This window comes from Haliotis cracherodii, unplaced genomic scaffold (genome assembly GCF_022045235.1).
Source record: "Haliotis cracherodii isolate W230 unplaced genomic scaffold, xgHalCrac1.p SCAF_29, whole genome shotgun sequence".
Lineage (NCBI taxonomy): Eukaryota > Metazoa > Mollusca > Gastropoda > Lepetellida > Haliotidae > Haliotis > Haliotis cracherodii.
This window is the reverse complement of record NW_027266285.1, coordinates 2561040-2574183: the sequence shown is the minus strand read 5'-3', so window position 1 is coordinate 2574183 and position 13144 is coordinate 2561040. Positions and strand designations below refer to the sequence as shown.

At 39.9% G+C, this 13144-nt stretch overlaps 1 protein-coding gene across 3 annotated transcripts in view; it reads left to right on the top strand.

Moving 5' to 3' along the window:
• The window catches only part of LOC139473447 (DNA topoisomerase 2-alpha-like), a 46082-nt gene that overhangs the window by 20052 nt on the left and 12886 nt on the right, over positions 1-13144 (top strand). For 2 of the 3 annotated variants that reach the window (XM_071256029.1, XM_071256027.1), the window contains exons 22-27: positions 336-350; positions 1689-1823; positions 2462-2545; positions 10539-10742; positions 11428-11575; positions 12860-13045. In XM_071256029.1, coding sequence (XP_071112130.1) covers positions 336-350; positions 1689-1823; positions 2462-2545; positions 10539-10742; positions 11428-11575; positions 12860-13045 — 772 coding nt within the window. The remainder of the gene's footprint in view (positions 1-335; positions 351-1688; positions 1824-2461; positions 2546-10538; positions 10743-11427; positions 11576-12859; positions 13046-13144) is intronic. The other variant, XM_071256028.1, reaches the window with a different exon arrangement.

The following is a 13144-nucleotide window of genomic DNA, read 5'->3' as shown; positions in this document are numbered from 1 at the left end:
CACCCTGATATCTTTCAGTCTGCAAACCTGGGGATAAGCTTCTAGAGATAGGTGTCACAACCATGATAAGAATAATAGATTTTGGGCGAGTGAGGGGTGTAGACGTCCCTGGGCTATGATACACAGCAGAAAATGTCATAGAGTCCAGGCCCTTCCGTGATTTTGAACACACTTCATTATTTGGAACATCTAAAACTTAAGGACTGAATATCCATAGGCCACATTGCTGTAACTGTAACTTTGCTGACTGACATGAAACAACAGTTAGTGGTAGGTACATGCTCACGCTCTCTCGCATTGCATGAGTTTAACAAGTTAAACATGTTTGTCTGCAGCCGAACACCCGAGGGGTAAGGAGAATCATTGTGTGGCTCTGTCGTCTGTAGTTGTTGTAATCTCTCGGATGTTAGGGAAAACTGAAATAGCTATTGGAAGCGCTTTTATTTATGTATTCTTAGTTTTCTCCTGTTACCATGGTTTCAGTGGATTTAGTTCCTTTATATCTGAGAGATTTCAATATTGATGTGATTAATTGATTTCTTTGTAATCTTTTTGGTGTTGTTGATAGTTGTGATTTAGTGGCGGTATATGATGTCAATCTCATTCAAATCAGATCTCACAATTAGTACCTTAAAGCTCGTGAAAGCTGTTTTCTGATTGGCTAATGTTGACTTCCTGTAAGTCAGAAATCTCAAAAAAGGTCATTCTGACGTGACCTGCAATGGGATGTCCTCAGATTTGTGTGTAATAGTAACAGTCTGGTTTCATTGTTCTATGTGGATTTCACCTTCATCAATCAGCCATTCATTCAGTTCACTATGAATATGTTTTCCTTATACAAAGCTATTATAAAACATCTTTATTGTGTTTGTGAGGTGGTAATAATTTGCATTTGATGGTAATAAGGAGAGACTGATAGTTCTTATCCAGATTGTACAGAGAGATGAAATAGACAGTACTATGGTTGATTGAATCCAAAGCAAAACTTGTATTTCAGGTTTGTGAGAAGTTATTATTTTGGTCGTCCATTTTTTCTAATTTGAGTCTGATCATATTGAGCTAAACAATAAAACCTTGTTAATCATGGCAAAATCAGCAAAAACATGAAAGTGTTTCTGCGACCATTTCTACACCCAGCTTTTATTTTCTTATCTTGATAACCATGATAAACACTAGTCAGTTTTGCATGGCTTTTAGTATATAGCTTCATTTCTTCAACAGTATATGCCTGACATTATAGCCAGTTCAATTCCATGTGATTTTTTTCCAGTTCATGGCAACATCTGTCAACAAATGCATCACTTCCTAATGTCAGCTCTGTAAACTGAGATGTATCTCCTCACCAATGTAGGGAGCCTGACTTTCTCATTTAAAACATCGCTCCTCACGGTACTTGAATGGCATTCCTTATTTTGCCAGGACCCATTTGTGGTGCGTTCTAATCTCTGGTTAAGATGCATTGTCCAGACCATACCCATTCTTGTGGCTTTGACAACATTGCTCTGCTCACATATTAGCCATGTTTAGGTATGGTGCCTTGTTATCGGACTTCCATCATGCAACGATTTGCAGATCCATGGTATCAGTTGTTGCCTGTATATACTGGGGAATTGTCCCCCATCTGTTGCTACCTGGACTATGGGTTGATATACCTTGCATGACGATATCCCTCCTGTCCTTCAATGCAGGAAATGGAGGAAAATGAAGACGATGAAGAATCTGACATCTCCACCGGTCCCGACTTCAACTACATTCTCAGCATGCCGCTGTGGAACCTGACGAAAGAGAAGAAGGATGAGCTGTGCAAGCAGCGTGATGCCAAGGTAGCCATCAGTTGCTGATGTAGTCAGTATGAGGAGTCCATTAACTAACATCATCTCTATGCTGGCCATCCTGTGTAATGTTTATATATGCTGTCATTGTCATTCCCCAGCATTAGAAAATAGTATAGACTTTCGTTAGCCACACATGGCTCGTAGTAGATACATTACTGGTCATAAGACTTAACTAGGCTTTACTTGTTTGGGTTAAGTTTGTAGTGGAAGCTGAAAAAGTAAGCCTTCTACATTTCACTAACCTGTAGCCCCAGTGTAAATTGTACGAGCTGCTGGCATCAGGCTAGCATTAGTTTCCAACCCTGTTCTCTGTACATTCAGCAGGTTAGCATCTCTTTCACTTGCAACCAGCCTATATTTTGTACATGATTTAAGTTGTACGTATCCTGGAATGAGTGAAGAATCTGTAGTTAAGCATGTAGATAGACATTATTAACTAGGGCATAGCTCAACAATTCTTAATCAAGGATCCCCGACCATCAGTTGTTATGCAAGATTGTTTAATTTTAAAAGGTTCTCTAAATGTTTCTAAACACACAGGAAATATGTTTTAGTTTACATAAAATTATTAATATGATTGAATGCTGTTGACAACAAAAGTGTGAGTGTGACATCTCTGCTTACAGGCTGTTGAGTTGGAGAAGCTGAGAAGGAAGTCTCCATCAGATTTGTGGGAGGAAGATCTGGAAACTTTCCTGCATGCATTAGACGTAAGGTTTCCATTTCTCTCTTTCCATGACAAGTCTTGTGTAATACTGACATCTGTATCATTATTCAGTGCAATATATATGCAAATAAAATAAACAAAATCTACTTACAGAGGAGGCTGGTACTGTTGAATCAGCAAAATAATGCTGGCTGATGAATCTTATTTCTGTTCTAAACAAGAAACAAATATTCTGCCTTGTAGCATTATGTTTTATGGTATTGAGCTTATATTTGTTTGGGCTTTGTTTTCTGCCTTACCATGGTATGGGCGATCTTTTTGTTCCAAAGGGCAATAACTCTCCTTTTGAAATGATATAAGCGACGTTCCAAACTGTCGCTTCCGGTCTGGTTCCCGGATCAATGCGCGCTGCGACAACTACTGACATGTAGAGACGGAGCCAAGCTAAAGAGTTATCCTGTTGCACCTTCGTTCAAAAACGGTCGTTTACAACTGAATATTTGTAACTAGCACATATTTCGTAGTGATTATTAGTTTATAATATCAACATTTGTTGAGTCTTCAACTACAAGACAAATTGTCACTGTGGAATATAGCGGGGAAAACGTCATGAAAAATGGTATATTGCCACGGTATTTTCTACGTCAGAAAACAGCGAGGCATTCTGTCAGTCTGGACTAACATATGGCATAGATGAAATAATGCAAACTCATTTTATTTATCAGCCTTTGTGTTATTTCCCACAACAATTCAAGCATTCAAATCTCAACAAATACTACCACGGACTTCAATTTAATCAAATTAGTGATACGCCAACATTTGCAGCACACAGACATCTTTGACAGGCCTTTACCAATAATCTATATAGATCTAGTAAGTACATGTATACATCCGTGCCTTTACAAATATTTCAAGAAGAAATAATGTTCAAAATAATAAAACAACTGATTTTTAATGTTACTTTTTATATCAAAATTAAAGTTGCATCTGAATATTTAAATTTATATTATTTTTTTAGAAATAGGCCAAATGAACATCTACCATGCATCTTTTAAGCACTCAGTTACTCAGTTGAATATACATACCAGTCATCATACTTTGAAATAAGAGATTTACCCATATTATTCTGCCCCTTATAACATGTGTCCCACCATTAAGTGCTCTGAGTCATCACAGGTGTTAATTCATTGATCCATCATTTCTTATAGAATTCTGACACTCATGCTCTTAAAATAGTAGTTAATTACAGAGATGTGTCCCAACAAACAACAAATCATACTGACTACCCCACAAAATGTGTATGATGCATAAATAGATCTAAATCATAGTTTTATCTCTTGTTTTAGTAACATTATATTTATTTTAATGTTGACAAATTATTTCCCATACAAACCCACACACTACCCTGCTGTATCTAAGTATCCTGATTTTCATTCAACACTACTTCAAGACACCTGTAGTATAAAGTATATTTTGTAGATATTATTATCATATAGAAAAAATGAATTTAGAAAGTTTATCATCAAATCTTCTGATGGTTAAATAAATGCAAATTGAATCCCACAATCATTCCATGTAGATAAATGGATTTATTTTTGTTATTTGTTTTTGCATATAACAGATTATACTTACACATGTTACAGTCAGTGTCTATAATCAGGCTCAATATGTATTTTGACTGAAAATTTCAGTCAATATGCATACTGACTGATTCACTCAGGCAAGGTATATTTTTTCTTAAATTTTCATTCATTTATTATTGCCTGAAAAATTAGTATGAATATATTGTTTTATTTTATAAAAATTGTAGTTGGTACAAATACTCTTGAATATGTATTTAACTAATATATAGGGTCCTCTGTGTCTGAATTTATATTTTTTCTACTTTGTAAAATTAAAAGAAGGCCAAAATGATATATCTTTCATTGATCATATTGAAATATAATCATGGTAGTATTTGGCAACAAACAGCTACCATTCATATACATAAAATCCTTTTATACAACATGCACCAATTAACCCTTAAATATCAAAACAGATTTCAGTGATTTCCATTTCACTTATTTTGAAGATTGTATCATGATATCTAGTTGATGACGTGATTTTACAGTGCCTGTTACTCTTACAATTTCTTGAGAACATTTCTCATTGCTCTCTGTCATATATCTGACAAATACTTACATGTGTTGCTGTCAATATCACATATTGCTACGGGCAACGTTGCACGAGATCTTCACATTTCGCGTACCGTATCGCCTCACCGCTGTACTTACTGAAATGCATGCATATTATGTAGCCTGCTTGGCGATGCTACAACATAGATATAGGAACGTATACAAAAATGTACTTAATTTTTAAAAAGTGTGATATTCATACATCAAGGGCAACACTTTCAGTACCGATTGCAAAACGTCAACAAAGCGACCTGGGATGAACAATCAGCTGATCTCACCGCATCGCTTCGAACGCCTATCTAGTGGTTAACTATACAATATAATCAGTCATGGTCACCCCTGATGTATAATTAAATCAAGGAACATTTATTTCCGGCATGGCAATAGATAAATCATTGTTTAGGCGAAAAGATATACTGTCCCCACACAAGCGTGACCGTTGCCGATAGAGGTGAAGGTTATACTAGTTAACTGTCCATAGTAACATGTAGTGCTCGTATCACGCATACCACATGCGCCGTCAGTTTAAGGTTGGACCATCAGGGTCAGCGCACCTAGCAGGTTAGTGAAAGGAAGACAAATTGAAAAAGATCGCCCATTGAGCAAGATTATACGGTCATCATCTACCATTTGAACACATGGAGGATATATGTAGAGGATCAGGTGGTTAAAATGAGCGAGTCATGGCTGATTGTCTGGGATCCTACCCAGTATGTTGTTCATGCTTTCAACCACAGGTTTTCTTGTCCTAGATTGTCTAGATAACTATGATAATTGATATGGTAATATTTAGATAATGTTTTTGTCTTATCCTGCGTTACTACCTGAATGCTGCTACTGCTGTTACTCTGACCTTTGAGACGGAACCAGGTCCTGGCTACAGAAGTTGTTCCCACTAGTTGTGTGGCTTCCTTCCTCCCACAGCTACCACGTGGCCGGAAGTCATGTCACGTATAACCTCATCAGTGCTAGTCGGCGCACTCAACAGATGTTTGAGAAAAGTGGAAGAACCACATAGCATCCTTTGCCTATCCTTTAGCCTATCCTTTAGCCTATCCTTTAGCCTATCCTTTGATAACCAATACGTTCTCTGGTGTACTAGGGTGGTCTTTTCAGGCATATGTTAGCATAGTCATTGCCTGACTTTGGCTCCTTCCAGTGCTTACTTCGCGTGTGTGTTGTACTTACACCATCTTGTTTTGCCAGGTTGTCTTGTGCTTGATTATTCAATATGTCTATCTTAGATCTTGTTATGTGCTAAATAGTTTTCTATTCTGGGGCTTTTTACTGTATTATTATGCTCTTTGTATCGTAATTTCTCTCCTAAACTTTCTAAAACTAGAGTTGCAATTACATGCCCATCTTTCTTTGTTGACCTGTCTGTCTATTCTACTTGCAACACTTATCTATATCTTTGAAATTATATTTCATGTTTTTGTGCCGGGGCAATAAATCAGCCAAGGATCCACACCCCTGTTGCGCCGATTGTACGCTCCCGTTCCTCGTCGTCAGTGTGTGAGCTTTGCTGTGATCTCTCCCCTAGTGACTTCGCTGTATATTTCAGGGATTAAAGGAAACAACACACCCAATGTGCCCACAGGCATCCCTAGATGGCCAACCACAGGGCCACTTCTCCAACTTTGAAGATAGCCGATCACGAGACTGAGGTGCTATTATCCCCAATGACGCTGCAATCATCACTAATGTAGAAGTGCCTCTCTTCCCTTCCCGGTTGTCTATGGACGTCACGCCTGCGCCGTGTCTGACCCCACAATTACCTGTTTGTTATCTGCTCGTCTGGTGCCGACACGCCCATTGTAAACGCCTCTTGTGCCTCACGGCTCTACACAGTGTTTGAATCCTGCCTGGGAACATTGGATGCATTCAATGTACCTGTCTTCTGTGGCTGAGGTGGCGCATGCGGCGCCTCTGGATTTCACGCAGCCTATGCCGTCTTGACTTTGTTGATTACCCAGGGGGCACGGGTGGCCCATTTGTCTAAGGCGCCGCAATTTGCTGTGCAGAGTATCGTCCCTTGGGCACACCAGAAACCTACGATTGTGGGTTCAAAACCCTGTGTCGCCCCCATTATGTTTCTAGGTTTGTCAGCACCATACCCGTGCTCGTGGGTTTCACCGAAGTGGTAAACGTCTAAGACCTGCATCACTTCCCTCCCTTTCCTCCCACATAAAGGTGACACGCCGTGATGTAACTGGAATACTGTTAAAAGCGGCGTTAAATCCAACTCACTCACTCACTGGTTGATTACCCTGGCGCCTCTGCTTTTTCAACCATCAATCTGTATGTCTACAGCGCTTCCGGCCTCCCATAGTCGGTCCCCCGCTTCGTAGACATTATGACTATCATTCAGACTCGTCTCAGTTGGCCTGTCCTTTGAGTCGACTGTGTTGGTGTTAGACACACATCTGGAAGTTTACCAAGCGCCTGATTGGATGTTGGACTGGTTAGTCTCATTTGCTCCCTGCCCGAGTCCGAATGTTGATTAAATGGCAATAATTTAGCCTTCCCGTACATCAATAAAAACGGATCCTTTGCTCACAGAGTTAATTTTGGTGTTTGATGATGATTTCTACAAACTGTCCTTCATTCCGGCCTCTAAGGCGCCTCGTTACAGGAAGCTAGATTTTCCCCTCCACGCGTTTAAAGCTGCAGATAATGCGCATAGTCTGGACGATGATTTATGACATAACAGACACTTTAAAGCCTGATACCCAGCTCGCTTTTGTTGAGAAGGAAATTCAGCAGTCACTCAAGTCCATCTTGGCCACAAGAGCCATTGATCAGGATCTTACCGAGGACAATCCTTATCGGGTCGATCATTTACGGACAATGTCAAATCAACAATTTACATAAACAGCACTTATGACTTTGGAGCATGTCTACAATCACTCCAAATTAAACACTGAATCTATCTCTGCGTTTGGTCGCTCCTTGGTGGCAGACTTGGAAATTGATTTGTGGATCTTGGAGGCCTTGTCAGTCGCAACCCTCTTGAACACCCAAGGTAGCTACACCTACTAGTACATCCCCACAGTCAGTTGCCACACCCAGCTCCAGACAAGTTTCGTCTGCATGCTTGGCACTTCCCCACCGGGCCCTAGGTGCTAAAGGTTACTTGGCCAGAGCGGCCAAGGCTATAGCCTAAGCACATAGACCTTCAACACGTTCTCTGTATGATAACAAATGGTGTTTGAATCTTTTGGTAAGGACAAGAAACCGGATCCTATGTTGGCATCACCGCAGTTTATGACTAAATTCCTTCTCCACTTCTGAAATAAACACCACCTCAAGGGTAGTACCATAACTACATATCTGGTAGCCCTCAATTCGGTGTTTGCAGTTCCTACGGATCGCAAATTTACTAAGATCTCAGAACTTTAATCACTCTTGCGTTCGTTTCGTCTTGAGGATCAATGTTCCAAGTTTAGTACCCCAACTTGGGATTTGAATGTGGTATTTAATAGGGGTGTCACGATCAATCGAAATATCGATATATTGCTATTGGTAAGCACTTAAAGTCAATAAATCAATTCTTAAATCTATTTCCGATCAATAGTATCGATTTCAGTTACGAATATCGATAGTTTCGATTGTATTTACCTTATCAATAAAATACATGCAATGCTGTTCAAATTTGTTTTTGAGTAAAATCCGTCTAAAATGACACGCTGAAAACTATTGATATTTATCGCAATAGTTGCTTGCAATATTAATAGTTATCGCAATAGTTTCTTTTAATATCAATAGTTATCACAATAGTGATTTCCAGACCAATAGTCACCCCTAGTATTTAAGTCTCTCCAAACTGCACCGTGTCATTCTTCAATCCAAAAAGACGGTCTTTCTCTTGGCTTTAGCTACGACAGCTTAAGTCAGTAAGTGACATGCCCTTGAACTCTACCGAGTAGAGTTTGAGCTGGCTGTCCTGGGATCTCATCACTAAAAATCAACTCTCAGGACAGCCTGACAGATCATCCACCATTCCTCCCTTATTGTTAATAGGATATGAAGATGAGAATAAACTACTCTTGTGCCCAGTTCGAGCCTTAAGGGTTTTCCTCTATCGATCCAAGACACAATGTGCATCATCTCGGAAATGACTGTTTATTGCGGTCTCGCCTTCTTCAGATCTTCCACTATCTCACCATGACTGTGTTCCATTATCCTGTAGGCTTACGACCTAGCCGGTATGGTCCCGCCTAGAGCCAACAACCCCCTTGAGATTCGAGCTGTCGCTTCGACCCTGGCTCTCCACAGCAATTGTTCCATCCAATCCATCATGGAGGCTTGTTTGTGGCCCTCGGATGCTGTCTTCACCAGCCATTATCTCCAAGACGTGGCTCTTGAGGATGTGCAAGGTGTTCATAGTTTCTGTCCCCTAGTGGTGGCACAGCAAGTCACAAACCCCAGACCTTGGAACTGACCCTGCAACCTTTCTGGTAGTAATTACCCCAGACTAGAGGTCCAGCTGCATGATTCGAAATTTAGAACTTGGCCGACTCCCTTTTCTACTTTCCTGGTTTCCATGACTGGTTTTCTCTGCTTCATGTGGCTCTTTCAGGCAGTAATGCAGGATAAGACTAAAACTGTTTCAGTAAAATCTAATATTTTTTAGAAGTTGGAGGAAGGAAGCCGCACAACTAGTGCGTGCAACAACTCCTGTAGACTTTGGTCCACTTGCACCAAGCAATCTTAGTGCTACGACAATGGTAACTCCATAACTATATCATGGACTAATGACAGTCGAAGCCTTAAGGTAGCTTTGTGCAAGTAGGAACAGACCTGTCTCCTAGGTCAAAGAAACAGCAGTAGAAGCATTAAGGTACCGGTAGTAATGCAGGACAAGTATCCAAATTTATAAAAAAATATTTAAATTTGACTAACATTGTAATAATTAGATAACATTGTAATATTGACTGTTGTATATTGCCACCTATAAGGCGACCCCACGTATAAGGCGACCCTCACGTACAAGCCTTCAATATCGATGCTAATTTATATACCCCGTCTATAAAGCTAATCGGAATGAAGCATATCACCAGCACATACAAAATCACTACATTTGCAATAAAAACGTGTTTGTCTTCCTCAGAAAAATATTATATCGTATGCCTTCAGCGAATTCAGGGAAACGAACAGGTTATATTAAACTTGAAATTTGAGATAAAAAAAACAAACCCCTAGACATGATGATTTACCCATTAAATTGTATTTCCTGTTCTGATAGGCTTTGTTTTTATATACAAAGATTAAGATTACCGTGTGTATTTGACCCGTGAAGATTCCGGGGTAGAATAGGTCTTCAGCAACCCATGATTGCTGTAAAAGGTGACTATGCTTGTCGTAAAAGGCGACTAACGGGATCGGGTGGTGAGGCTCCCTGACTTGGTTGATGCATGTCATCGATCCCAATTGCGTGGATCAGTGTTCATGATGTCAATCACTGGATTGTCTGGTCCAGACTCTTATTTACAGACCGCCGTCATATAGCCGGAATATTGCTGAGTGAGGCGTTAAACAACAAACCAACCAACCAACCGTGTGTATTTTCTCGTAAACAAAGTGAGAAGTAGCAATCAGCTGTACACGTTTCTCAGAATCTACAAGTGATTCGGTTAAAAATTACCCACCAATATAACTTTCATGAATTTTGATAGAATTCTATTGTACCCGTAACTATTATTTTATCAAGAATAATTTATTCCAATATTATTTTGTTTTAGTTAAGCTTTACTAAATATATTTGAAATAAATTAATATAGATAACATTCACTTCATCTGTGATGAGCGTGTTTGTGCACACTGATAGATTGTACGACATCATTAATATTGTTTACGCAGGCTGTGGAGGAACAAGAGAGAAATGATGAAGAGATATCGAGGAATGTCAAACCTAAATCTGCAAAGCCTGGCAAGCAGAAGGCCCGTAAGATGCCAATTCAAGAAACAATGCCATCCCCCATGGGTCGCCGTGTTGTGCCCAGGGTGGATTCAGCAATGAAGATTAAGGCCACTAAAGAGGCTGCCAAGAAGAGCAGGATGAAGGTAGCTGGTTTGAAAGTGGAAAACAAAAATACTTCTGAATGTACTACTTCAGAGATAAATCTAGCATGCACTATCACAGGATTCAGGCAAAATGTCACTGTAAATTCAGGCAAAATTATACTTGTTAAATCATATTATTAGTAGTTCTGGAATCCTGTGGTCATATTTTGTCTCGTTTATTATACACCTTACAGTTTCCATACTAATCATGCTAATACAAGAGGTGTAGTTCAGTGTTGGATTTTAAAATGTGGTGGTTTGGGGTTTGGGGTGATAAAAAATGTTTTCCATGTTGTGAACTTAGATTATTTTTTTTTTACTTCAACATTTGTGTGACCTATAACTGGAAAACTACCTCATGGATTCTTTTCCAATTGGGGGTACAGTTTCTCTACAAATAGATGAGGTGCAGTGCAAATTTGATTTTCTGAGAAAAGTTTGCTTTTTCATGTTTTGAACTTTAAAATGTGTAAGAGTCGAGTCAGGGGTATTAGTGAGGACTGCTCACTTTTTGTTTTGTTATTCTTAGTTTGTTGGACCCACACCTGTTGATGGTTGTTACCAATTGGTAACTGTTAGCGACCTGCATTACCTTTTTTCACATTGAACTGAGATGCTGTGATATAACTAAAGATGTTGAAAGCATCATTAAAGCAAACTGACTGACTGACTGACTGACTTGCAGGAGAAGAAGGAGCTGAAGCTGGAGGACGATGACATGGACATCAAGATGGAGGACAATGCTAGTGAGGAACCAAAGAGTCTGGCAGAGAGACTTGGCGCCACTAAGATAAAGAAGGCATCACGGGCTCCGGCAGGAGAGGGGACAAGAGGTAACATATCTCCATCAAAATAAACATATTAACATAATCTAGTACAGAATATTCTCAGAATCTTTTATTTTGCTTATTTCATGCAAATACAAAGCTCTTCAAATTTCAGTAGTTCATGACGTTGCACTGTGTTACTTGAATATGTGTATTACATTTAGCCTGCTCATTTTTTAATGCTCGGTATATTAGGTGATTTTAAAAGTGATTTTTATCATGAGTTTAATGTAATAATACACTTGCCAAATACACAGAGCATATTAATCAACAAGTATTTTGAAGGGGGAAAAATGAGTTTTTGAGTATTATGCGCAGAAAAAAATGACAACATATCCCTTTAGAGAATTCAGGTATCATCGAATGGGTGACACCAAACTTGGTTCAATACTTGGTTGATGCATGTCATAGTATCCCAGTTGTGTAAATCCCTACTCATGATATCAATCACTGGATGGTCTTGTCCAAACTCGATCATTTACAGACCGCTGTCATATAGCTGGAAAACTGTTGTGTGCAGCGTTAATCAACAAACAAACCTGCAGTTCGAGGTGGCTCAGTCATGTTGCATCCCTTTGTCGTGATGGAAACATGATTGTTCATCATCTTGGTAATGTTTGTGGGTTTGTCAGCACTATGGCCTGGATCACATAAGGTCTTCCCAACCTCTTCCTTGATCTAGTACTACAGCGTCTGCCCGGAGAGCGGAAGATCGGGAGTTCAATCCCCAGCCATGTCATTCCTGAAGATGTTAAAAGATGGTACTACTTGTTACCCTCTGGCGCTTGGCATTAAGGGGATAAGAAAGAACTGGTCGGTATACTGTGTCTGAGTGGGATATTCATGTTACACTGCAGCATGGTATGTGGGCTAACTCTATAAATAAAATCGGCATTAGTACGGACTAGTACAAGCACACTCACAAACACTGATAAATAAGTGGAATAATCCTGAATGCAACGTTAAACCCCATTTCACCACACCACACCACACCACACCACACCACACCACACATCACCACACATCACTACAGGAGTGCAATAATCTTGAATGCAATGTTAAACCCCATTTCACCTCACCTCACCACACCACACCTCACCTCACCTCACCTCACCTCACCTCACCACACCACACATCACTACAGGAGTGCAATAATCTTGAATGCAACGTTAAACCCCATTTCACCTCACCTCACCTCACCTCACCTCAGATCTTCCCACATTGAGCTGACACGTTGTGATATTGTTCACAGCGACAATGAACCAAACTCACTCACTTTCTCATCTGCAGTTCGCAAACCCAAGAGCAGTCCCTCCCCCGGAACACCGAGCAAGAGGAAGAAGGGAGGAAAAAAGAAGAACCCTTGGTCTGATTCATCGGATTCTGAGAAGAGTGACATGAACAGTGATAAGGACGATGATGAAGGCGAAAGCTTCATTGTTATACCAAGGGACCGCGGGCCTAGACGCGCAGCAGGTTGGTGGCTGGGATGTTATCCATAGGGCTGTGTATCACCCACGCTTAGATTACATATGTCCTAAATATAAACATTTTGAATAAGGCTGCTCGTAAACA